Source organism: Urocitellus parryii, chromosome X (genome assembly GCF_045843805.1).
Source record: "Urocitellus parryii isolate mUroPar1 chromosome X, mUroPar1.hap1, whole genome shotgun sequence".
Taxonomy (NCBI): domain Eukaryota; kingdom Metazoa; phylum Chordata; class Mammalia; order Rodentia; family Sciuridae; genus Urocitellus; species Urocitellus parryii.
The window spans coordinates 26,425,620-26,452,774 of NC_135547.1; the positions used below are offsets into that span (position 1 = coordinate 26,425,620).

At 35.4% G+C, this 27,155-nt stretch overlaps 1 protein-coding gene across 3 annotated transcripts in view; it reads left to right on the plus strand.

Annotated features, from left to right (window-relative positions):
* Positions 1-27,155, plus strand: part of Tenm1 (teneurin transmembrane protein 1) — a 556,980-nt gene that overhangs the window by 219,546 nt on the left and 310,279 nt on the right. For all 3 annotated transcript variants that reach the window (XM_077793578.1, XM_077793579.1, XM_077793580.1), the window contains exon 5: positions 22,712-22,950. In XM_077793578.1, the coding sequence (XP_077649704.1) occupies positions 22,712-22,950 (239 nt within the window). The remainder of the gene's footprint in view (positions 1-22,711; positions 22,951-27,155) is intronic.

Below are 27,155 nucleotides of genomic sequence, written 5' to 3' on the forward strand. Positions count from 1 at the left end.
GACATTATTATGAAGTAGTGTAGAATTGTTTATTTTAATTTATTTTGGGGTCTACTGAAGCAGCTTGGTCAAATATTGTGAAATATGCAGTATTTTCATTCTGTAGGATTTATATTTCTACACGAGCACTCCTGATTTCATTTTACCTACAAATATCCTCTACCTAAAATGTTTATTTTCTATAGGAAAGTCCAATGTACTATTGTTTGAAAATTTTCTGATGTCTTTCACATTCTAAACAAGGAGACATGACAATTAGCTCACTTTCATAATGGTTATAAGTATATACTACCCTCCTAATATCATCTTATTATTTCTGTAATTTTAAGAGGTGAAAGAAATATTTCCATAAAAACATATTCAGGGAAATATTTAGCTTAAATAAATGTTCATCTTTTAGAAAAATCAGATGGTCATTCGACTTAAGAATACTGTATTACCTTAATGATTAATATTATGACTGATATTGTGAACTAATATGTGCTTGGTGGTTAAGTAAATAGGTTTTATAATTCATGCTTTGGTTTTTAAAATATTTATTGAGTACCTGTTGGCTGTGCATCATCTTAGATGCTAGGAATACAGCAGTAAGTAAGATATCTCTACTGTCAAGTGGCTTGCATTTTATTAAACAACAAAACTGAAGGTAGTTTCCAACTCATTTGTTGGTTGTGTGATATTACGAAATTATATATCTTGATACCTGATTCTTGGCTACATCACCTATAAAAGGCAGATAATCTATCTAAGAGTGATATTTTGAGAATTCAGTGACATGAAGTACTTTATCAGAGTGCTTAGTACATATGTTTAGTAAATAGCAATTATTTTTAAATTATTACTATTTCTATCAATAGTAATTCTTTTTTTATTGGTTGTTCAAAACATTACAAAGCTCCTGACATATCATATTTCATACATTAGATTCAAATGGGTTATGAACTCCCATTTTTACCCCAAATACAGATTGCAGAATCACATCAGTTACACATCCACATTTTTACATAATGCCCTATTAGTAACTGTTGTATTCTGCTACCTTTCCTATCCTCTACTATCCCCCCTCCCCTCCACTCCCATCTTCTCTCTATACCCCATCTACTGTAAATCATTTCTCTCCTTGTTTTTTTTCCATTCCCCTCACAACCTCTTATATGTAATTTTGTAGAACAATGAGGGTCTCCTTCCATTTCCATGCAATTTCCCTTTTCTCTCCCTTTCCCTCCCACCTCTCATCCCTGTTTAATGGTGATCTTTTCCTCTTGCTCTTCCTGCCTGCTCTGTTCTTAGTTGCTCTCATTATATCAAATAAGACATTTGGCATTTGTTTTTTAGGGATTGGCTAGCTTCACTTAGCATAATCTGCTATAATGCCATCCATTTCCATGCAAATTCCATGATTTTGTCATTTTTTAGTGCTGCGTAATACTCAATGGTATATAAATGCCACATTTTTTTATCCATTCATCTATTGAAGGGCATCTGGGTTGGTTCCACAGTCGAGCTATTGTGAATTGTGCTGCTATGAATATCAATGTGGCAGTATCCCTGTAGTACGCTCTTTTAAGGTCTTCAGGGAATAGTCCAAGAAGGACAATAGGTGGGTCAAATGGTGGTTCCATTCCCAGCTTTCCCAGGAATCTCCATACTGCTTTCCAAATTGGCCGCACCAGTTTGCAGTCCCACCAGCAATGTACAAGAGTACCCTTTTCCCCACATCCTCGCCAGCACTTATTGTTGTTTGACTTCATAATGGCTGCCAATCTTACTGGAGTGAGATGGTATCTTAGGATGATTTTGATTTGCATTTCTCTGACTGCTAGAGATGGTGAGCATTTTTTCATGTACTTGTTGATTGATTGTATGTCGTCCTCTGAGAAGTGTCTGTTCAGGTCCTTGGCCCATTTGTTGATTGGATTATTTGTTATCTTATTGTTTAATTTTTTGAGTTCTTTGTATATTCTGGATATTAGGGCTCTATCTGAAGTGTGAGGAGTAAAAATTTGTTCCCAGGATGTAGGTTCCCTATTTACCTCTCTTATTATTTCTCTTGCTGAGAAAAAAACTTTTTAGTTTAAGTAAGTCCCATTGGTTTATTCTTGTTATTAACTCTTGGGCTATGGGCGTCCTATTAAGGAATTTGGAGCCCGACCCCACAATATGTAGATCGGAGCCAACTTTTTCTTCTATCAGACGCAGTGTCTCTGCTTTGATATCTAGGTCCTTGATCCATTTTGAGTTAACTTTTGTGCATGGCGAGAGAAAGGGATTTAGTTTCATTTTGTTGCATATGGATTTCCAATTTTCCCAGCACCATTTGTTGAAGATGCTATCCTTCCTCCATTGCATGCTTTTAGCCCCTTTATCAAATATAAGGTAGTTGTAGTTTTGTGGATTGGTCTCTGTGTCCTCTATTCTGTACCATTGGTCCACCTGCCTGTTTTGGTATCAGTACCATGCTGTTTTTGTTACTATTTCTTTGTAGTACAGTTTGAACTCAGGTATCGCTATACCTCCAGATTCACACTTCCTGCTTAGAATTGCTTTTGCTCTTCTGGGTCTTTTGTTTTTCCATATGAATTTCATGATTGCTTTATTTCTACAAGAAATGCCGTTGGGATTTTGATTGGCATCGCATTAAACCTATAGAGAACTTTTGGTAATATCGGCATTTGATGATGTTAGTTCTGCCTATCCATGAACAGGGTAATTTTTCCATCTTCTAAGATCTTTTTCTATTTCTCTCTTTAGGGTTCTGTAGTTTTCATTGTATAAATCTTTCACCTCTTTTGTTAGGTTGATTCCCAATATCTTATTTTCTTTGAGGATATTGTGAATGGAGTGGTTTTCCTCATTTCCATTTCAGGAGTTTTGTTGCTGATATACATGAATGCCTTTGATTTATGCATGTTGATTTTATATCCTGCCACTTTGCTTAATTCATTTATTAACTCTAGTAGTTTCTTTGTAGACCCTTTTGGGTCTGTTAAAAATAGTATCATATCATTTGCAAATAGTGATAATTTAAGTTCTTCTTTTCCTATTTTTATGCCTTTAATTTCTTTTGTCTGTCTAATTGCTCTGGCTAGTATTTCAAGAACTAAATTGAATAGAAGTGGTGAGAGAGGGCATCCCTGTCTTGTCCCAGATTTTAGAGGGAATGCCTTCAGTTTTTCTCCATTCAGGATGATGCTAGCCTGAGGTTTAGCATATATAGCTTTTACCATGTTGAGGTAAGTTCCTGTTATCCCTAGTTTTTCTAGTGTTTTGAACATAAAGGGATGCTGTACTTTGTCGAATGCTTTTTCTGCATCTATTGAGATGATCATATGGTTCTTATCTTTAAGTCTATTGATATGGTGGATTACATTTATTGATTTCCGTATATTGAACCAGCCTTGCATCCCAGGGATGAATCCTACTTGATCATGATGCACAATTTTTTTGATATACTTTTGTATTCGATTCGCCAGGATTTTATTGAGAATTTTTGCATCCAAGTTCATTAGAGATATTGGTCTGTAGTTTTCTTTCTTTGAAGTGTCTTTGTCTGGTTTCGGGATCAGGGTGATGTTGGCCTCATAGAATGAATTTGGAAGAGCTCCCTCTTTTTCTATTTCCTGAAATAACTTGAAAAGTATTGGTATTAATTCTTCTTTGAAGGTTTTGTAGAACTCCGCTGTATACCCATCCGGTCCAGGGCTTTTTTTGGTTGGTAGTCTTTTCATGGCTTCTTCTATTTCTTCCTTTGTTATTGGTCTGTTTAAATTGTGTGTGTCTTCCTGACTCAATCTGGGCAGATCATATGACTTAAGAAATTTATCGATATCTTCACTATCTTCTATTTTATTGGAATATAGGGTTTCAAAATACTTTCTAATTATCTTCTGTATTTCTGTAGTGTCTGTTGTGATATTGCCTTTTTCATCTCGTATGTTAGTAATTTGAGTTCTCTCTCTTCTTCTCTTCGTTAGCATGGCTAAGGGCCTGTCGATCTTATTTATTTTTTCAAAGAACCAACTTTTAGTTCTTTCAATTTTTTCAATTTTTTTGTTTCAATTTCATTGATTTCTGCTCTAATTTTAATTATTTCTTGTTTTCTACTACATTTGCTGTTGTTTAGCTCTTCCTTTTCTAGGTATTTGAGGTGTAGTGTGAGTTCATTTATTTGTTGTTTTTTGTTCTTTTTTTGAGGAAAGAACTCCAAGAAATGAATTTCCCTCTTAAAACTGCTTTCATTGTGTCCCATAGATTCCGGTATGTTGTGTCTGTATTGTCATTTGTCTCTAAGAATTATTTTTATCTCCTCCTTTATGTCTTCTGTAACCCATTGATCATTCAGTAACATATTGTTCATTTTCCATGTGATTTAGGATTTTTCCTTCCTTCTTTTATCATTGATTTCCAGTTTCATTCCATTATGATCAGATATGGTGCATGGTATTATCTCCCTTTATATTTACTGAGGGTTGCCCTATGGCATAATATATGGTCTATCTTTGAGAAGGATCCATGTGCTGCTGAGAAGAACGTGTATCCACTTGATGATGGTTGATATATTCTATATATGTCGGTTAAGTCTAGGTTATTGATTGTGTTACTGAGTTCTATAGTTTCTTTATTCAGCTTTTGTCTAGAGGATCTGTCTAATGGTGAGAGCGGTGTGTTGAAGTCCCCCATAGTTATTGTGTTGTGGTCTATTTGACTCTTCAACTTGAGGAGAGTTTGTTTTATGAACATTGCAGCACCATTGTTTGGTGCATACGAATTGATAATTGTTATGTCTTGTTGGTGGATGGTTCCTTTTAACAGTATATAGTGTCCTTCTTTATCCCTTTTGATTAACTTAGGTTTGAAGTTGATTTTATTCGATATGAGTATGGCCCTCCTGCTTGCTTCCGAGGGCCATGTGAGTGGTATGATTTTTCCCAACCTTTCACCTTCAACCTGTGTATGTCTTTTCCTATCATATGAGTCTCCTGAAGGCAGCATATTGTTGTATATGTTTTTTTAATCCAGGTTATTAGCCTATGTCTCTTGATTGGTGAATTTAAGCCATTAACATTTAAGGTTACAATTGAAATATGGTTTGTATTTCCAGTCATGTTTATTTATTTATTTATTTTAATTTGGCTAGTTTTTCCTCTTTGGTTATTTTTCTCCCCCTTTACTGAGATACCTCCCACTGTTAGTTTTGGGTGCTATTTTTCAATTCCTCTTCTTGTAGTATTTTGCTCAAAATGTTTTGCAGTGCTGGTTTTCTGGCTGTGAATTCTTTTAACTTTTGTTTATTGTGAAATATTTTAATTTCATTGTCAAATCTGAAGCTTAATTTTGCTGGATACAGTATTCTTGGTTGGAATCCATTATTTTTCAGCGTTTGAAATACGTTGTTCCAGGATCTTCTCGCTTTCTAAGTCTGTGATGAAAAATCAGCCGTTAACCTAATTGGTTTACCCCTGAATATAAACTGCCTCCTTTCTCTCATAGCTTTTAATATTCCCTCCTTGTTCTGTATGTTGGCTATCATCATAATTATATGTCTTGAAGTTGGTCTATTTCGGTTTTGTATGTTTGGGGCCCTGTAGGCTTCCAGGATTTTGCAATCCATTCCATCTTTCATATCTGGGAAGTTTTCTAGGATTATTTCATTCAATAGATTGTTCATTCCTTTGGATTGAACCTCTATGCCTTCTTCTATCCCAATGACTCTCAAGTTTGGTTTTTTTTTTGACATCCCATATCTCTTGGATAGATTGCTAGTGAATTTTAAGCATCTTTTCTGTGTTGACTGTATTCTTTTCAAATTGATAAACTTTGTCTTCATTTCTGATGTTCTGAGTTCTATTTGATCTAGTCTATTTGTAATATTCTCATTTGAGTTTTTAATTTGGTTTATGGTTTCCTGCATTTCTAGGATTACTGTTTGATTTTTTTTTAAATCTCTATCTCCTGGTAGAGTTCCTTCTTTGCAATTTGAATTTGCTTATGCAATTCGTTTTCAAAGTATTCTTTTATTGTTTCGACTTGCTGTCTCATGACTTCTCTAAGATTCCATTCCATCTGAGTCAGGTATGCCTTGAGTTCTTTCTCTGTCCATTTTTCTGAAGTCTCTAGGTCCTCCTGTAGATTTAAGTTGTCCTGCATTGTTTGTAATCCTTTTTTCCCTTGTTTTTTCATGTTTTTCACGTTACTTTCCAACTCTGTTTAACTGCTGTGTTTCTGTTTTCTCCTATAAATTTATTTTGGTTTTGTATATCTCTGTGGTCTCTCCTTTGTGGTGGGAGATTATGCCTAGAAATGTTGGGCTTTATTGTACTTTAAAGCTGATTCATTCAATTCATAAAAGGCTTCCGGATTCTACATGCAAATAGTGATCTGTTGTTTGTTCTTAGGACTTTATGTTTAGGTTAGGTGCTATGATGGTATGAGGGTTAGTATGTCTTGGCTACTTTGGAAGATTGGTCTACTGAAGGGGGATTTTAACAGGTGACTGGATCAGGGTGTTTGGTAGTAGCTAGGTATTTAGGAGCCCTATAGACAGCCTCGATATATTCACCTGTTTGCATTTAGACAATTACACGTAATGGAAGACGTAATGCTAGGGATGAAAGTTGGGGAGTAGGGGAAGGAAGGTGCTCTTAAAAAGAAAGAAGGAGAGAGAGAGATAGATTAGAGGAGAATGGATAGAACAATAAAACTTGAAATGGGAAAGAAAGAAAGAAGGAAAAGGGGAGAAAAGAAAAAAGAGAGAATAAAAAAATTGAAGTTTTAGAGATCCATTTTCTTCTCTTCCAGTAGGTGGAGCTGTGCCCTCCGAGCCAAGCTTCTGCCCTCTATGTGCCGACAGCAATCCCTGTAAGGCAGCTCCTGGGAGTCTCTCAATCCTGTTAGTCCAGAGCTCTTTCACTTCTGCGGCCCCTCCCCCCTTCCTCCTGCTAGCCAGCCAGGTCCTGCTCACCGGAGGCGGTTCCCCAAGGATCTGGTTACACTTGCAGCCCCACTGCGTGCCCTATTTCCCGAATGACTGAGCACTCTCTCTGTCATTCATCTAAGCCCCAGTGCTGGAGCGGTGATCTGGGAATCAACAGTTTAATTTTTCCGTACCCCTTTGGTGGGCACGCCCCCGGAAACTGGCGGATAAGACCTTGGGTGTCGCCGCTGGTGGTAAGGGGAGTTGGGGATCAGGAATCCCCTCTGCTTCCCTACAGACACGCCCCCGGAGAGAGATTCCCGAGGCTTCCAGGCTGCTTGTATCTGGAGGGGGTTGGGGTCACACACCTGCTAAAGTGGATTCCGCTGGGAAGGAATTCTGTCGGCCGAACTTTGGTGACGTCACCTCTCTGTTATGGCGGGCCCCAGGTTCCTTGCCAGAGTGTCCGAAGGTAGGGGTGGGACTGGTCTGTCTCTGGTTGGTTTCAGTTCCCGGTTCGCTATTTCATGAAGGCTTGGCTAGAGACCTCTTCCTAGATTCCCTGCGCCGCTCCTGCTGAGCTGCGCCTCGGAGGCTAGCCACCCAGTCGTGGGGGCCGCGGGTGGGCAGCCGATGGTCACCGAGTCACGCGGGCAGCTGCTGGCGGGTCTGTACCTCTGCGCCGCGTGGCAGAGATTCACTCGTCTGGGGCAAACTGTCACCTCCAAAAATCCTACTAATTCCTGGCCGGTCTCTCTTCAGTGGAATTTTTCTAGGAGTTTCTCAGCAGGTAGAATCTAATCGTATCAATATGTCTCCCTGACCCCGTTATTGAGGAGGTACTGAAAGCGCTGCCTCCCCGACCGCTGCAATGTTGGATCTCCTCCAATAGTAATTCTTTTACTACCAAAATGTCTCACAAAAATGGTTGAGAGGAGCTGGGATTGTGACTCAGCGGTAGAGCACTTTCCTAGCATGTGTGAGGCCCTGGGCTTGATTCTCAACACCACATATAAATAAATAAAATAAAGGTCCATTGACAACTAAAACTTATTTTAAAACGTTGTGATATGAATGAATAATATCTTTCATATTTTTGTTTTAATTTTAATTTTTTGAATTTTTAAAAGATTTTTCTTATTTTTTAATTTATGTATGACAGCAGAATGCATTACAATTCTTATTACACATATGGAGCACAATTTTTCATATCTCTGATTGTATGCACAGTATATTCACACCAATTCATGTCTTCATACATGTACTTTGGATAATTATGATCATCACATTCCACCATCATTTATAACCCCATGCCCCTCCCTTCCCCTCCAAACCATCTGCCCTATCTAGAGCTCATCTATTCCTCCCCATGCTCCCTCTCCCTATCCCACTATGGATCAGCCTCTTTATATCAAATAAAATATTCAGCATTTGGTTTTTGGGGATTGGCTAACTTAGCATTATCGTCTCTAACTCCATCCATTTACCTGCAAATGTCATGATTTTATTCTTTTTTATTGCTGAGTAAGATTCCATTGTGACTATATGCCACATTTTTAAATCCATTCATCTATTGAAGGTAATATAGGTTGTTTCCAAAGTTTAGCTATTGTGTGTCTGTGTCCCTATAGAATGCTGTTCTTAAATCCTTTGGGTATAGACCGAGGAGAGAAATAACTGGGTCAAATGGTGGTTCCATTTCCAATTTTGCAAGAAATCTCCATACTGCTTTCCATATTGGCTGCATCAATTTTCAGTCCTACCAGCAGTGTATGAGTGTACATTTTTCCCCACATCCTCGCCAACACTTAAGTTGTTTGTGTGTTCATAATAGCTGCCATTTGGACTGGAGTGAGATGAAATCTTATAGTAGTTTTGATTTGCATTTCTCTAATTGTTAGAGATGATGGAGATTTTTTTCATATATTTGTTGACTGATTGTTTATCCTCTTCTGAAAAGTGTCTCTTAAGGTCCTTGGCCCATTTATTGATTGGGTTATTTTTTTTTTTTTGGTGTTTAGCTTTTTGAGTTCTTTATACACCCTAGAGATTAGTGCTCTATCTGATGTGTGAAGGCTAAAGATTTGATCCCAAGATGTGGACTCTCTATTCACCTCACAGATTGTTTCTTTTGCTGAGAAGAAACTTTTCTTTTTTAAAATCTCCAGCTTCATTAATTCTGCACAGTGAAACAAGAGCCTTTGAAAAGAAGCAAAAATATCACACAAATTCATAAATATTTCTTCTAGACTTTCTTTTTTGTTCTAATAAGTTATACATGGCAGTAGAATGCATTTTGGCACATCATACATAAATGGAGTATAACTTCTCATGCCTTCTGGTTGTACATGATGTAGAATTACATTGGCCATGTAGTCATATATGCACACAAGGTAATAGTGTCTGATTAATTCTACTATCATTCCTACCTCCATACCCCCTCCCCTCCTTTTACTCCCTTCTGTTCAATCCAAAGTACTTCTATTATCTCAACCAATATGAATTAGCATCCTCATCTCAGAGAAAGCATTCAACCTTTGGTTTTTTGAAATTGGCTTATTTCACTTAGCATAATATTCTCCAGTTCCATCCATTTCCTGGCAAATGCCATAATTTCATTCTTCTTTAAGGCTGAGTAATATTCCATTGTGTATATATACCCCATTTTCTTTATCCATTCATCTTTTGAAGGGCATCTAGGTTGGTTCCATAGTTATTGTGAGTTGAACTGCCAAAAACATTGATGTCTCCTATACCTTTGAAGTAAATGATACCATACTAGAAATTAAAACCTGTTTCTGGCCTTCAAGACATATGAAATTTAGGGGAAGTTGATGAAGTAGAGCAGATATTGCTTCTGCTATTGAATAACCCATTTGTAAAATTACATGAACACTAATAAAGACTATAGAGTATTTCCATTTGAGAACAGATTAGAGAGCTAAGACTTAATACTCAGAAAATTAAACCATCAATAGGTACATTAAAACTCTTTTTTATCTTAAAATAATGAATGACAAAGTACTTTTATTGGTTCATTTTAGTTATACATGACAATAGAATTTATTTTGACATAATCATAAGAACATGGAATATAATTTGCTCTAATTCATTCCCAGTACTTCCCTTCCTCCCTTCTGCTGTTTGTTTCCCTCTATTATACTGATCTTTTTACATATATGTATGTAGGAAAGTTGTATCACATTCATTCTACTGTCTTTCCTTTTCCTAACCCCTCCTTTCTCTTCATTCCCCTCTATGTACTCTACTGATCGTTCTTGTATTCTTTTTTTATCCCCCACATTTGACATATAAGGTTTAGAGAAGATTTGAAGATAAAGGTAGAATCCTAGAACAAATCAAAATCCTCCCTTATGATTCTGTTAGTAGAGGAGCACAATTTGATAATTCACGGTGTTTTCTAAACTGATAATACAGTTAAGCTCAAGAAGAATTTAGATAAAAACTCTTTTTAAAAAATATTTATTCTTAAATTTTAGGTGAACACAATATCTTTATTTTATTTTTATGTGGTGCTGAGGATAGAACCCAGTGCCTCACGCATGCAAGGTGAGCACTCTACCACTGAGCCACAGCCACACCCCTAGATAAATGCTCTTTAGGAATATTTTTTCTTAAAAGGAGTATCAGGAATGGAAAAATTATGGATGTTGAGGTTGATAATTGGCTAGGAATCATCCTTTTCCACAAAACAACACTAGGTATCCTTGTCAGAGAAGAAAATGTAGCAGATCCCAAATAATATTTTCTTTATTTGCATGTGTTATTTGAAGGCATTATCATAAATACCTATGAATAGACATTTCTCCAAAGATATTGTACAAATGGCCAACAAATATATGAAGATGGTCAACACTACTAGTCAGATAAGTACAAATTGAAACCACAATGAGATGTTGCCTTAACCATTAGGATGGTACACTACAAAAAAAAATAATAATAATAATAAACATTAAAGAAGATGTGGAGAAATGGAACCTTTTTACACAGTTGGTTGGATTGAAAAATAGCAATCACTGAGGAAAATGGCATGACAGTTTCTCAGAAAAATGAAAACAGTACTGCCATATGATCTAGCAATCCCACTTCTGTGTATTTATCCCAGAGAATTAAAAGCAGACCCTGAAGAGATATCCATGCCACTATATTCATAGAAACACTGTTCTCAGAAGCCAAGAGGCACAAGCAACCTAAGTGTCCATCAGTGGATGAACAGATGAACAGAATGTGATACAGACCCATGGTGGAATATTATTTGGCCTTACAAAGGGAAAAAAATCTGTCACATGTTATTATGTTAAGTGAAATAAACAGAGCACAGAAATATAAATACAGTATGATTCCAATTATATGAAATATGTAAAGTAGTCAAATAATTTTTAAAAAGAGTGGAATGGTGGTTGCTAGGGGAAAGGAAAAAGGAGTTTTTAATGGGTATAGTGTTTCAGATTTGTAAGAAGGTTCCAGAGATCTGTTGCACAACAATGTGAATATCCTTAACAGTACTGGAGTATATGCTTGAAATGCTTAAGATGGTAAATTTTGTGTCACATGGTTTTTTATCATAATAAAATGCATTTAATAATTTAAAAAAAATAAGCAAATATCCAAATTCTACTACCTTATCCAAATGTGATTTGGACCTTCATATGTTTTTTTAAAAAATCAAGTTCAGCTTCTTCTAAAAACAAATTGAGTTCCTTCCTCTGGGTATAACAATGAGTCAAATGCTTATAACTACAGGAATATAGGTTTAGCTTTGTGTTACATAAGAACGTTTGTGAAATGTGAAAGAAAAAAATACAGGGCTGGATGGTTCAGTGGTAGAGTGCTTTCCTTGCATGTATGAGGCACTGAGTTTGATTCTCAGCACCACATATAAATAAATGAATAAAATAAAGGTTCATCAACATCTAAAAAATTTTTTAAAAAAGAAAAAATACTGGTTATTTATGCATCTGTTGTTAAAAAGCTGTAGATTTCTGCTTCTGTAGAATTTTAAGTGCCACATTAAATCACATTATTTAATGCTAACAGATACCCTCATAATTATGTAGTATGAGGGATTTATGTAGTATGAGGGGTTTAAAAAGAGAGAGTATGTTTCCCCTTTTTAATAGAAGATTTTAAAATCCTTACAAGAACATTTATTATATCCCCATTTACCACCACTGGGTCTCATCAGTTTTGAAGATTTTTTTTTCAATTTCCTTATATGCCCATTTCCTTTTGGCAATATCTTGCTTTTCCTTTTTAAATTTGAAGTTGAATATTAAAACAGATGCAAAAAAGAGTACTACTTACACATAAACTCTTGAACTGCATTTTTATCATTTGGTCTGTGGAAAAAACCCAATTGTATGAAATTGATAGCAACATTTTAGTATATCTTCAGATCTCCAGGGAAAAGCAATGTGCTTAGATAGATGATCTGATTTTATGAGCACGTAGCTGAAGTCTAGCACTGAACATTTGTCTTTATGCTCCTACTTTTTTCAAGGACTAGGAAAGCATATTAGGCACTGATTTCACTTTCCAACAATGGACCGCAAAGCCTATGACACTACCTAGCATTTTCATTGCTATTTTTCATGATGAACATCGAAGTATATAGATCACTTTCAGCATAGAATCTTAATCTGAGCTTGTTAATAAGAAAATAAGGATCATACTATATGAATTCACTTTATTATCTACCCTCACCAAGGACTGTAATTTGGATTCCACTCAAATATGAATTAGTTTAAATGTTGCTCTGCTGTGACCAGTGTTGAATTTATTCATTATGTTGTAATATTTTACTTATGAAACTGCATTTGGAAATCCTTTAGTGTACATCAGATGAAATTACAGTGCTCAGGGATATTGATTATTGCTTGTAATTGCCATCATAATAGCCAACAATTCTCTCTTTCTTTGTCTTTCTTCTACCTCTTAATTATATACCAAACCAAATAAATATCGACACATTGGACCACTTACATTCTCTCAAAAATCCAATTGTTTGCCTTCATAAATATGCAAAGAATTGAAGATTTTGTCTCCAAACATTGAGTAAAACAGCCCCATACTGTTAAACTTCCCATATGAACATATCAGAGTGTTGCTTTATAGGATTAACTATATGTAAGTGACATTTTGTCACCTCTAAAGTAACTATGGGCAGGGGCAGGGAGTTAGGAAGGTGACTCCATTATGCTGCCTGCAAAGTACTACACTTCTTGCTTACTAGTAAATCAGATGGCCAGAGGGGAAAACACAGGCTGGGATTGCTAAGCAGACATTAAAGAAGAAATCTTCCTCCTTATGGCACAGATGAGATTATTTCAAAGCCTGAAAAAGGAAGCACAATGAAATGAAAAGAGCACAATGTTATGAGTCACTTCTTCAATAAAATATAGTTATTCTTATTACTATTTATATATTATTTCTTCATCCTGGGGATAATTTAGGTGCCTTTGGAAGTAGCAATAACTCTTTTAGCTTCTCATCAACTAAAAGGTAGCTTCTTTGTAATGCTTACCCATGCATCCAAAATAATTAGGATGGTCTTTAAGTCTTACTGCAAGAACATGTCACAAACAAAAGAATAGGCATATGTTATATAGTACTGTTTAAACCAATAATATTTGTTGATCCTGGTCAGTTAACCCAGGTAAATAGAACCGGGTACTAATCTGTTGAAGATTCTGCAGGACAGGTATAATAGAGCAACAGAAATATACCATTTTGGAAATTCCAGATAACCAATTTTATCCATGTGCTTAACAAACTATGTCATTTTTAGGTAAATCACTTTCATCTTCTGGGTCTAAGGTACTCTAACTGAAAAGGGAAGGAATTGGGTTTCTGGATGGTTTCTAAGATGTTCCTTCCAATTCTGATTCTGTAAGCCCTTATTATCACAGTCTTGCCATTAGTCCCAAAGGGAACAAGGTAATAATGTGGCTCAATTCAATGAAACCTAAATGCCAAATTCTATACAAGGCATGCTTTTCCTGTGCCTTGACAGGCCTGGATTCAAGTCTTAATGTACTCTCTACCTGCACAACCTAGCAGAAGTATTATAGTGTATTACTTGAAAACAATGCCTCCAGAGCCAGTTTGTCTGGGTTTGAATTTTGGTTCTACCAGTTACTAGATGCAGAACCATGGGAAAGTTACTTAATTTCTTTGTGTTTTGTTTGTCCCTCCAGAAAATGAAGACACTAACTGTAATAAAGTTGTTGAAAAGATTAAATGATAAAATGTTTTGTGGAATATTTAAAACAATGTGTGGCACAAGCAAGCACTCAAATGTCATCTCTCATCAGTATTATGATAATTATTATTACTTCCACTCTACTTCTATTAAACCTCTTTGGGTCTCAGATTAATCATCTGTAAGATTAGGATAATAGTGTCAATTTTTCAGACATATGAGTATCAAAATAATGCATATAAATTGCGTAAGCTGATGCCTGACCTTTCTAGGTGCTCAATAAATCATGTCCACTTAAACAGAAGCAACTGTTGGGTAGTTGGTGCTGTCCAGCAGATTTTCCACTTCCCTCCCCACCAATCTTTTTTATCTTAGTTACAAAATCAATACAAGCTCAAGACAGAAAAGTTCAGGAAACAACCCTCCCATCCAAACATAACACAAAATATTATTTTTCCATGAACACATAGACTTTTTTGTTTGAAAGATTATGGTCTGACTTCCTTCACTAGGCAATATTTATAAACATTCCTCCTAGTGAACAGATATTCTTTTACAACACGATCTCAAATAGTTGTATAGAATTCTGTGTTTGTAAAATAATTGATTTAATAAAATACCAATCATTATTAGGTGGGGATTTTTGTTATTATAAATAACACTGCAATGAATGATTTTTATGTACATTGCCATACATGTTTTTTCCTGAAAATAAATGCCTATACACATAGTTATTGTGTAAACTAATGAATATATATTTAAAATCTTTGGTACATAATGCCAAATTCCCTTCCAGAATGACTTGTAAATATCAATTCCCCCCTGCTACTCAGCCCTTTAAATTTTTTTTTAATCTAGGAATACAAAATCAAAATTCTCTATTATGGATATTTCTCATTAACTGGCATGTAGAGTTGTGTTTTTCCCCTTTGAATGCCTATGCTCTTGTTCTTTAAATATTGGAATCTAGAAATCATTCTTAAAATCACTCAGTGAATTATGCTTTGGGGCATAGGTTACATGTACAGAGTAATGTTGGCTTTTTACTTAGCAAGGAGGTTATTTTTTAATTTTTTATTTACTTTATCACTCTAATTTGTTATGTAGGAGAGCAGAATGTATTACAATTCATATTACACATATATAGCATAATTTTTAATATCTCTGATTGTACACAAAGCAGAGTCACACCATTCATGTGTTCATAAATGTACTTAGGGTAATGATGTCCATCTGATTTCACTGCCTTTCCCACCCCTGTATTCCTTCCCTTCCCCTCCCTCCCCTCTGCCCTATCTAGAGTTTATCCATTCCTCCCATGCTCCCTCTCCCTACCCCACTATAAATCAGCCTCCTTATATCAGAGAAAACATTTAGCATTTGTTTTTTGGGGGATTGGCTAACTTCACTTAACAATATCTTCTCCAACGTCATCTATTTATCTGCAAATGCCATGATTTTATTCTCTTTTAATGCTAATATTCCATTGTGTATATATACCACATTTTCTTTATCCATTCATCCACTGAAGGGCATCTAGGTTGGCTCCACAATTTAGCTATTGTGAATTGTGCTGCTATAAACATTGATGTGGCTGTGTCCCTGTAGTATGCAGTTTTTAAGTCCTTTGGGTATAGACCCAGGAGAGGGATAGCTGGGTCAAATGGTGGTTCCATTCCAAGTTTTCCAAGGAATCCTCAACACTGCTTCCAATATTGACTGCACCAATTTGCAGTCCCACCAGCAGTGTATGAGTGTACCTTTTCCCCCACATCTTCGCCAACACATATTATTGTTTGTATCCTTAATAGCTGCTATTCTGACTGGAGTGAGATGAAATCTTGGAGTAGTTTTGATTTGCATTTCTGTAATTGCTATAGATGTTGAGCATTTTTTCCTATCATTGTTGATTGATTGTATATCCTCTTCTGAGAAGTGTTTATTCAAGTCCTTGGCCCATTTATTGATTGGGTGATTTGTTTTTCTTTTTTTTCCTGGTGCTTAGCTTTTTCTAACCAGCTGAGCTAACTGGCCTCTGGGGCTGGTGCTTAGCTTTTTGAGTTCTTTATATACCCTAGAGATTAGTGCTCTATCTGATGTGTGAGGGGGAAAGATTTGATCCCAAGTTGAAAACTCTCTATTTACCTCACAGATTGTTTCTCTTGCTGAGGAGAAGCTTTTTAGTTTGAATCCATCTCTTTTATTGATTCTTAATTTTAATTCTGTGCTATGGAGTCTTATTAAGGAACTAGGGGCCTAACCTGATACTATGGAGATTTGGTCCTACTTTTTCTTCTATTAGACATAGGGTCCCTGGTTGTATTCCTAAATCCTTGATCCATTTTGAGTTGAGTTTTGTGCATGGTGAGACATAGGGGTTTAATTTTATTTTGTTGCATATGGATTTCCAGTTTTCCCAGCACCATTTGTTGAAGAGTCTATCTTTTCTTAGTGCATGTTTTTGGCACCTTTGTCTAATATAAGATATCTGTAATTATGTGGGTTAGTCTCTTGTGTCCTCTATTCTGTATCATTGGTCTACCAGGCTATTTTTTATGGATAATTTTAACTTTTAGTATTTTCTAGAAAATAAAATATCTATTGGAATATTTTTCTTCCATAAGATTTTAGAAACACAACATTCTATATTTAGTGATTTTTCCTGTAATCTATATTTTAATGTAGTGACAAGGACCTATTTTTCATCTTGGGTAATTAATGGGATGGCTGATTTTTCATGTTTACCCTTCTTTTTTTAATTTTTTTTTATTAGCTACACATGACATTACAATGATCTTGGCAATTCATACATTTTAATCCTTGGCGTATAATTTCTCATTTTTCTAATTGTACAGATTGCAGAATCACATTGGTCATACAGTCACCTATATACATACATCAATCACATTGTCTATTCTATTCTGCTGCCCTTTCTATCCCCCCTACTCCTCCCCTCCCCTCCCATCCTTTCTCTCTATCCAATTTAATGTGACACACTTTTTTTTTCTTTTTCTCATCACAACATCATACATGTATTCTGTATAACAATGAGGGTCTCCTTCCATCTTCTGTGCAACTCCCCTTCTCCCTCTTTTTCCTCCCACCTCTCTTCCCTATTTAGTGGTAGTCTTCTTCTCATGCTCTTCCTCCCTATCCCATTTTGAGTCACCTCCCTTATATCAGAGAAGACATTCGGCATTTGTTTTTTAGGGATTGGCTAACTTCACTTAGCATAATCTGCTCTAATGCCATCCATTTGCCTGCAAATGCCATGATCTTGTTATTTTTTAGTGCTGAGTAATATTCCATTGAAGATAAAGTTGGCCCTAATCTTCATCATGTGGGAGCAGGCCCAAATTCCTTAATAAAACACCTATAGCACAAGAGTTAAAACCAAGAATCAAAAAATTGGATGAATTCAAACTAAAAAGGTTTTTCTCAGCAAAAGAAATAATATGTGAGGTGAATAGGGAGCCTACATCCTGGGAACAAATTTTTACCCCTCAAACATCAGATAGAGCTCTAATCTCTACAAAGAAGTCAAAAAGTTAAACAATATAAAAAACAAATAACCCAATCAACAAATGGGCCAAGGACTTGAACAGACACTTCTCAGAAGAGGATATACAGTCAATCAACAAATACATGAAAAAATACTCATCATCTCTAGCAGTCAGAGAAATGCAGATTAAAACTACCCTAAGATACCATCTCACTCCAGTAAGATTGGCAGCCATTATGAAGTCAAAGTGCTGGCAAGGATGTGGGGAAAAGGGTACACTTGTACATTGCTGGTGGGACTGCAAATTGGTGCGGCCAATTTGGAAAGCAGTATGGAGATTCCTGGGAAAGCTGGGAATGGAACCACCATTTGACCCAGCTATTCCCCTTCTCAGACTATACCCAAAAGACCTAAAAAGAGCATACTACAGGGTCACAGCCACATCAATGTTCATAGCAGCACAATTCACAATAGCTAGAATGTGGAACCAACCTAGATGCCCTTCAATAGATGAATGGATTAAAAAAGGTGGCATTTATTTCTACCAGTCTATTTTGGTGCCAGTACCATGCTGTTTTTGTTATTCTTGCTCTGCAGTATAGTTTAAGGTCTGGTATAGTGATGCTACCTGCTTCACTGTTCTTGCTAAGGATTGCTTTAGCTATTTCAGGTCTCTTATTTTTCCAGACGAATTTCATGATTGCTTTTTCTATTTATATGAAGAACGCCATTGGGATTTTGATTGGGATGGCATTGAATCTGTATAGTCCTTTTGGTAGTATGGTCATTTTGACAATATTTTTTCTGCCTATCCAAGAACAAGGTAGATCTTTCCATCTTCTAAGGTCTTCTTTAATTTCTTTCCTTAGGGTTCTGTAGTTTTCATTGTAGAGGTCTTTCACCTCTTTTATTAAGTTGATTCACAAGTTTTTTTTTTTTTTTTTGAGGCTATTGTAAATGGGTAGTTTTCCTAGTTTCTCTTTCTGAGGATTTGTCACTGATGGACAGAAATGCCATTGATTTATGGGTGTTGATTTTGTATCCTACTACTTTGCTGAATTCATTTACTAGTTTTAGAAATTTTCTGGTGGAATTTTTTGGGTCTTCTAGGAATAAAATTATATCATTGGCAAATAGTGCTAATTTGAGTCCTTCTGTTTCTATCTGTATCCCTTTAATTTCTTTCATCTGTCTAATTGTTCTGGCCAGTGTTTCAAGAACTATGTTAAATAGAAGTGGTAAAAGATGGCATCCCTGTCTTGTTCCAGTTTTTAGAGGGAATGCTTTCAATTTTTCTGCATTTAGAATGATGTTGGCCTGGAGCTTGACATGTTGAGATATGTTTCTGTTATCCCTAGTTTTTCTAGTGTTTTGAACATGAAGGGGTGCTGTATTTTGTCAAATGCTTTTTCTTCATCTATTGGGATGATCATATGATTCTTATACTTGAGTCTATTGATGTGATGAATTACATTTATTGATTTCCATATGTTAAACCAACCTTGCATCCCTGAGATGAACCCCACTTGATCATGGTGCACTATCTTTTTGATATGTTTTTTATTAAATTTGCCAGAATTTGTTTTAGAGGAGAGAGAGAGAGGAGAGAGGAGAGAGAGGAGAGAGAGAGAGAGAGAGAGAGAGAGAGAGAGAGAGAGAGAGAGAATTTCTTAATATTTATTTTTTAGTTTTCAGTGGACACAACATCTTTATTTTATTTTTATGTGGTGCTCAGGATCGAACCCACCGCCCCACGCATGCCAGGCAAACACATTACTGTTTGAGCCACATCCCCAGCCCCTAAATTTGCCAGAATTTTATTGAGAATTTTTGCATCTGTGTTCATTAGTGATATTGTTCTGAAGTTTTCTTTCTTTGATGTGTCTTTGTCTGGTTTTGGCATCAGGGTAATATTGGCCTCATACAATGAGTTTGGAAGTGCTGCCTCTTTTTCCATTTCACAAAATAATTTGTAGCGTATAGGTATTAGTTCTTCTTAATAGGTTTTTTTTTTTTTTTTTTAGAACTCAGCTGTGTATCCATCTTGTCTTGGGCTTTTCTTGGTTGGTAGGCTTCTGATGGCATGTTCTATTTCCTTGGTTGAAACTGATCTGTTTAAATTGTGTATATCATCCTGATTCAATTTAGGCAACTCATATGCGTCTAGAAATTTGTCAATGCCTTTGAAATTTTTTTTTTATTTTACTGGAGTACAAGTTTTCAAAATAATTTCTAATGATCTTCTATATGTCTGAAGTGTCTGGTATTTCACTTTTCATCACGTATGTTAGTAGTTTGAGTTTTCTCTCTCCTTGTCTTTGTTAGGATAACTAAGTATTTGTCAATTTTATTTATTTATTTATTTTTGAAGAACCAACTTTTTGTTTTATCAATTTTTTCAATCATTTCTTTTGTTTTAATTTCATTGATTTCATCTCTGATTTTAATTATTTCCTGTCTTCTACTGTTTTGGTGTTGATTTCTTCTTTTCCTAGGGTTTTGAAATGTAATGTTCGGTCATTTATTTGTTGACTTTTTCTTCTTTTAAGGAATTAACTCTATGCAATGTACTTTCCTCTTAATACTGCCTTCATAGTGTGCCAGAGATTTTGATATGTTGTATTTGTGTCCTCATTGGCCTCTAAGAATTTTTTAATTTCCTCATTGATGTTTTTTGCAACCCATTATTCATTCAGTAGCATACTGTTTAGTCTCCAGGTATTGGAGTAGTTTTTTTTTTCAATTTTATCATTGATTTCTAATTTCATTAAGCTGTGTTCTGATAGAATGCAGCATAGTATCTCTACTTTTTTGTATTTTTTAAGAGTTGCTTTGTGGCATAACATGTGGTCTATTTTAGAGAAGGATCTATGTGCTGCTGAGAAGAAAGTATATTCACTTGTTGAAGGATGAAATATCCTATATATCTCAGTTAAGTGTAAGTTATTGATTGTATTATTGAGTTGTATAGTTTCTTTCTTCAGTTTTTGTTTGGAAGATCTACCCAGTGGTGAAAGAGGTGTGTTAAAGTCACTCAGAATTATTGTGTTGTGGTCAATTTGACTCTTGAACTTGAGAAGAATTTGTTTGATGAACATGGATGCTCAGCAAGGAGGGTTTGTTTTGTACATTTAATTGTAGCAACATAATGTGCTTTGCCCCAGATGGCACTGTAGAGTAGTTAAGGACTTTTGAGCCCAAATGACTTGAGTTCCAATTCTGCCATTCACCTGCCAGATAAATTTATGCAAGTTGTTTAACATCTATAGGGCTTCATTTCCTTAAATAAACAATGAAGACAATAACATGACCTATTTCATATGAATGAAGACTAAGTGAGATAATGACTTCAACACAACACATAGCACCTTGCCTTCAGTTGGCATAAAGTATATGCAGAAAGAAACATATTTTCCATGCTAGTTGGGTTTGTGTCACTATGACTAAACATGCCTGACAAGAACAACTTAGATGAAGAAAAATTTACTCTTGGGTTCATGGTTTTAGAGGTTCAGTCCACGGTTGGCTGACTCCATTGCTCTGGGCCTGAAGTGAGACAGAACATCATGACAGAAGGGTTTGAAAGAGGAATGCTGCTCACATCATGGCATGCAGGAAGCAAAGGGAAGGAAGGGTTGAGGACAAGATATAGTCCTCACGGGCATGCCCCCAGAGACCTACTTCTTTCAGCCATGTCCCACCTGTGTACAATTACCACCCAGTACAATGGCCTTTTCAATTATTAATCCATCACATGGAATAATCCACCAATTAGTTTATGGCTGTCATCACCTAATCCCTTCACCTCTGAACTTTGCTACATTGGATAACCCATGAGCTTCTGGAGGGGGGCACCTCTTATCCAAACCGTAACACTTCCACTTATTTGTTTTTGGCAACTCCTTCCAGGTGAATATATCACTAAAATTTATGGAAGACCTACATTACAATATTTACAAAACAGTCAATGATCATTCTGCAGTAATTCAAATATGACAGCAGCATGACCCCATTTGTATGAAGTTCTATGAAAATCAATATGAATGTTCAGTGGAAAAAAATAAAGAATAATGGTTGTATATGGTAATGGAGATAGCAATGTACTTAGAAAAGATGAGAGGGAACTTCCCAGTAAAATGAGAATGTTCTGGATCTTGATATGGGTTTAGTTTGCAAAGGTGATTGCATTTGTCAAATTTCAGCAAATGTCCACTTTAAATTGTTCATTTGATCATGTAAAAAATAGCATTGAAAAAACTGTAAAAGTATCAAACTCTAGATAATAATGTGGAAGTTTAAATATGTAAAGAGAAGTATACTGATGTATGCAGTATGCTTCAAATTGCTCAAATACCTGAGAGGAACTGATGGGTAGAAGAGTGAAGTGACGTGTAGATGGTTGATAAAGTGAATATGGTCAAACATTAACTGTAGAATCTAGTTGGTGAGAATATGAGTGTTTATTATAAAATTCTTTGGCTTGACTCTGTGCTTGATAATTTTTTAAGATGAAATTTTGGGTGAAAATATGAGAAAAAGCTAGTCTACAAGGTTTGATATTGAGGAACGCTGGTGTTCATCCCATTCTAATTATCAAAATGCCTGATGATATTCTTTCTGTATTGAATGGAAGACAGGGATATAGTGAATAATATCAAGTGTTGATTGTTCGTGCTCACTAGCCAGGAAGTCAGGAAATGCAAGACTTCTTTTTAAAAATATTTTTAGTTGTAGATGGGCCCAATATCTTTGTTTATTTTTAATGTGATACTGAGGATTAAACCCAGTGCCTCAACATGCTAGGCAAGAGCTCTACCACTGAGCTACAAACCCAGCCCTGCAAGACTTCTTTGTTCCTCTTAAAGGTCTAAATGAGGAAAGCTGTAAATGAGAAAAGAACCAGAGACCACTGGAGGCACTTTAGAGTTCCCTCTTGGGTATATGAGACTTTTGCTGTGCTCCTCTGATTCCTCTGAGCTTTGTCATAGTATTATTTGAAATTAGTGGAGCTTATGTTTTTATGGCAGTGGGATTTGGTATTATAGCCCAAACTTTTTTGTTTTCTCCCCCACAGGCATTTTCTGTTCAAACATGGATCCGGTTCATCTGCTATCTTCAGTGCTGCCAGTCAGAACTATCCTCTGACGTCCAACACCGTGTACTCGCCCCCTCCCAGACCACTTCCTCGAAGCACCTTTTCTCGGCCTGCCTTTACCTTTAACAAACCTTACAGGTGCTGTAATTGGAAGTGCACAGCCTTGAGCGCCACTGCAATTACGGTGACTTTGGCCTTGTTACTAGCCTATGTGATTGGTAAGCCCTTTCTTCACATGCCTACATTTTCTTCTTAATCAAAGTCTTATTTTACTTGTGGTGAGGGCTAGGGGATTTCTCTCTCCACTTTGGGATGTACAAATTTGGACCACAGCTTAGTATTATAAATAACAAATGGCTTTCTAATTAGTTTTTTTTTTTTAATTTCTTAACCTTAAATACTGCTGCAGAGAGTAAGGAATGGTCTTTGAGAAGAAATATTTATACTACTAACACAGTCTTATTGATTGCAATTACTGTAGTTAACCATTTTCCTTTCAATTAAAAGGTTGTTATGGTTTTCTCATTAGAAGTCATAAGTACTAATCTACAATAGCTTCTTAAATTACATTTAAACAATAATACTGCCACTGAATTTTCAGGTAGCAATTTCATTAAAACAGTAGTTATTTGCAAGCTATCAGAAAATCCAGTGCATAATTTTTCCTAAGAATTCATATTTTTACACTGAGATAAAAAATGTATCCTTATTTTCATTAGGTAATTGAAAATTGTGTGGTTACTATGTTTGGGAAAGTAAAAAAAAAAAACAGTTGTAAGACACTCTTTATACTTAAAGGAAAAATATTGCTGCTGTTCTTGAGTAACCCTGATTAAAGTTACCCTCATTTAATAGCAAATTGTATTGATTTTTCTGGGTGGAATTTTATTTTGACTTAATATTAATTTCCTTGCTTGAGTGGTTCTGAAGTCTAAAATGTAAATTAAGAAACATGTATTTTGTGAAAGTACTATTCTTAGAATGCATAAAATGTCATGATAGAAAAAATAATCTATCCAGATATCTCACTAGTAACTTATTTTCAGGTTTAATCCAGTTTGCTAATTGAAGAAGAATTACCCACTAAGACACAATGCATATGATTCTGAGAAGTAGTTAAAAAGGGATTTGGCCTTTATTATAAATAACAAACTATATTTGGTTGGTTTCCATTTATCTAGAGAGTGAACAATAAGAGAGTTCACATAATTATTTTCTGTTGGACTCATAAAATAGGCAATAGTAAGTAAAATAGATAACGTTTCATAGGAAAGTTACTGAAGATGTCAATAGTATAGGATCATAGCCTATGCTGATTTTCAGGTTTCTCTCTTTTATATTTCCATCACACATTCTATATATATTTAAATAATGTTTGTATTAAATGTGGATATTACCCTATGATATCACAATATATCTTTTATCTCAGATATTTCAGGATAACCTAACATGTATGTTTATTTGATTTGTAATAACCTGTAATATGAAATACTGCTTAAGGGATCAGGGTGAGGGATGAGAAAGTATTGCAACTCAAAATGATTTTAATATGAAATCATTCAATATAAGAAATAATTTGAGAAATTTAAATACAATTAAAGACTATTTAAAATGTTCTCATTCAATTATGAGACCAACTTTTTGCATGGATTCATTTCCATTACCTTTTTTCCAAAAATTTTGCTTTATTTGATCCATTTTCTATTCTAATTTGTTATATATGACAGCAGAATGCATTATAATTCATATTATACTTACAGAGCACAATTTTTCATATCTCTGGTTGTACACAAAGTAGAGTCACATCCTTCTTGTCTTCATACATGTACTTAGGTAATGATGTCCATTGCATTCCACTGTCTTTCCTACCCCTGTTCCCCCTCCCTTCCCCTTCCTCCCCTTTTCTCCTTTGCCCTATCTACAGTTCATTTAATCCTCCCATCCCCCCCCCCCGCCTGACAGAATATTATGGATCAGCAGCCTTAATTAGAGAAATCATTTGGCATTTGTTTTTTTCATTTCCACTACCTTTTAGTGCACAGAGAGATAATGTTTTAGATATAAGAATGAACCCCTGGTATAAACAAATCCAAGTAATAGCAAACTCATCATTCATGCGTTTATACTACATTCATAACTGTATTTCTGCTTAAGTATATTATGATGGCTATTTCTGGATCAAAATTTTCATTATGTATTGTGAGACATGTTTAATTAGGATGTGTATTTATTCATTTAATAAGTGAAAGTAGAATTCATTCATTTAAGGACTGCCTTTTTGAATAGGTAAACAATGGTATATCAACTTGGCATGACAGTAAGGCAGTGTAGATTACAAGTAAGGTTAAGAGCATAGATTTTCAAGCCTCTGCCACTTAAATATGTTACCTTGAGCAAATTATGTAACCTTTTCAAGCCTCCAATTTCTCATCTGTAGAATAATTATTAAATAGTACCTATAAGATAGGATTGTGATGAGCATGAAATAAGTTAATATAAACAAAGCACTTGGCATAGGGCCTAAAATATTGCAAGTAGCCTACAAATGTTAAATATTATTATTATTACCATTATAATTATTATTGAGTACTAAAATTCACTAGTCCTGAGAATTATCCATGACTGTTTTATTGAAAAGGCCTGGCACATAACATCCCTATCAATAATATCTGTTGAAAAATGAATTATGCTGATTTATTTACATGTATTAGTTCACTTAATTCTCTCAACATTCCTTAAGAGTATCAGTTTTATGGGGAAAGTAAGGCACAACAAATTAAAGAGGTCACATTACTAAGAAGTGAATATCCTGAGCTTTAAGAAAGAGCAGACTGATTCCAGAGCACACACTCTTGAGCACTAGGCCTACCTGCCCCCCCCCTTTTTTTAGCACTCTAGCAAATGTTATACTTCATTCACTTCTTGGACTACTAAATAAATCCACCAGATTTTTTGCTTTAAATTACAAATTCAATTAGACGTACCATGTCTTCAATTGCAATGGTGAGTGCAACTGTTAGGTTGATGGTAAGAATTATCTTCTGAAATTATTTAGCGTGCAATTTTCTAGATGCAGAAATATCAGGCTAAATGCTGGTACAGGAGGGTTAGTGAATGAAAAAATGAGGAGATGTTTATGGCAAACACTGTAACTTTCTTCCCGTTTCTGTCACAATATGGACATTATGTGACTTTGGATAAATCAGTAAAAATCTCTTCCTTGATTTATCCCATCAGTGCTATATTGCTGACCATCTCAGGAGGGTAGAGTAAGAATTCATAAATACACATTCAAGTGAAAGATGCCCCATAAGAACTGTAATATATAAAATGATTTTTAAATGGCTTTCTATGGTTGAAATAAAATAGTATTATATTTCAAAATATAATACCATTTCACTTTTGACTCTTGTTGAATCTGTAAGAGTCATCATTTTTTTCAACCCCTTTTGCAGTTGCTATATAACCCAAGTAAAATCTTTCACTGAAACTATTTACTGTTTCTATTTCCCATGCAAATTCCTTTCTGCTATTTCATTTTCCTCTATTATCCATTACATATAACCTTTAGATAGTAATGGCTCTATGCTGTGCTGCCCTCAATCCCCTAGAGGAAATCACACCAATATCAATGGGATATTAATAGATGTTCTATGCATCATGGCTCTGTAAGTGGTCATTGGAAAGCAAAGGAATTCCAGTATAAGAAAAGAGTGGCAACCAACCCCATCCCCATATCTACCCACTATACTTTTTGGGTCAGCATGAAAATAATTTCTTTGAATTAAGTTTTGAGGTAATAAAATTTGGTAAAGAAAGATATGGAGTGGTACTTATTATATGAAGATATCATGGAATGGCTATTGTCATCACTTCCCCGTAAATCTGTAATATTTTCCATCTGAATAAAAAAATATGTCCCTATGCTTCATCCTCTCTGATATTTTGGCACCAGTGATGTATCAGTGCCAGTCAGAAACACATTTGCTTGAATTTACAAATCAGCCATATGCAGTAGTAGTCAGGAAGACAGATGACAATATGCAAGGCATCAAGAAAAGGCGAGGTTAAGACACTTCATCAGTGATTGTGAAGGGCACAAACAGAGCTCCTCTGGCAATCTCTGATGTTTCGATCAAGTTTCTCCACAGTCAGCAGTTTATATAAGAGGCAATAGAAACTTACAAGAATACATTGTGCCTGGGGTCAAATGGACTCTTGCATCAAATCAGTTGGGGAGTAGGAGTTTCTGGCTCTCAGACCCAATATCATCAGTTAATGACATAGATGATCTTTTTCCTTTGTCATGAAATTAGCAGTGATTCCTACCACCTTCAGGGGCTGCAGGTAGTGTGCAAACTGTTCAGATGAAATAATTTAATTCCATGAATCTTGCCATGATATGCTATATGATCCATGTGTT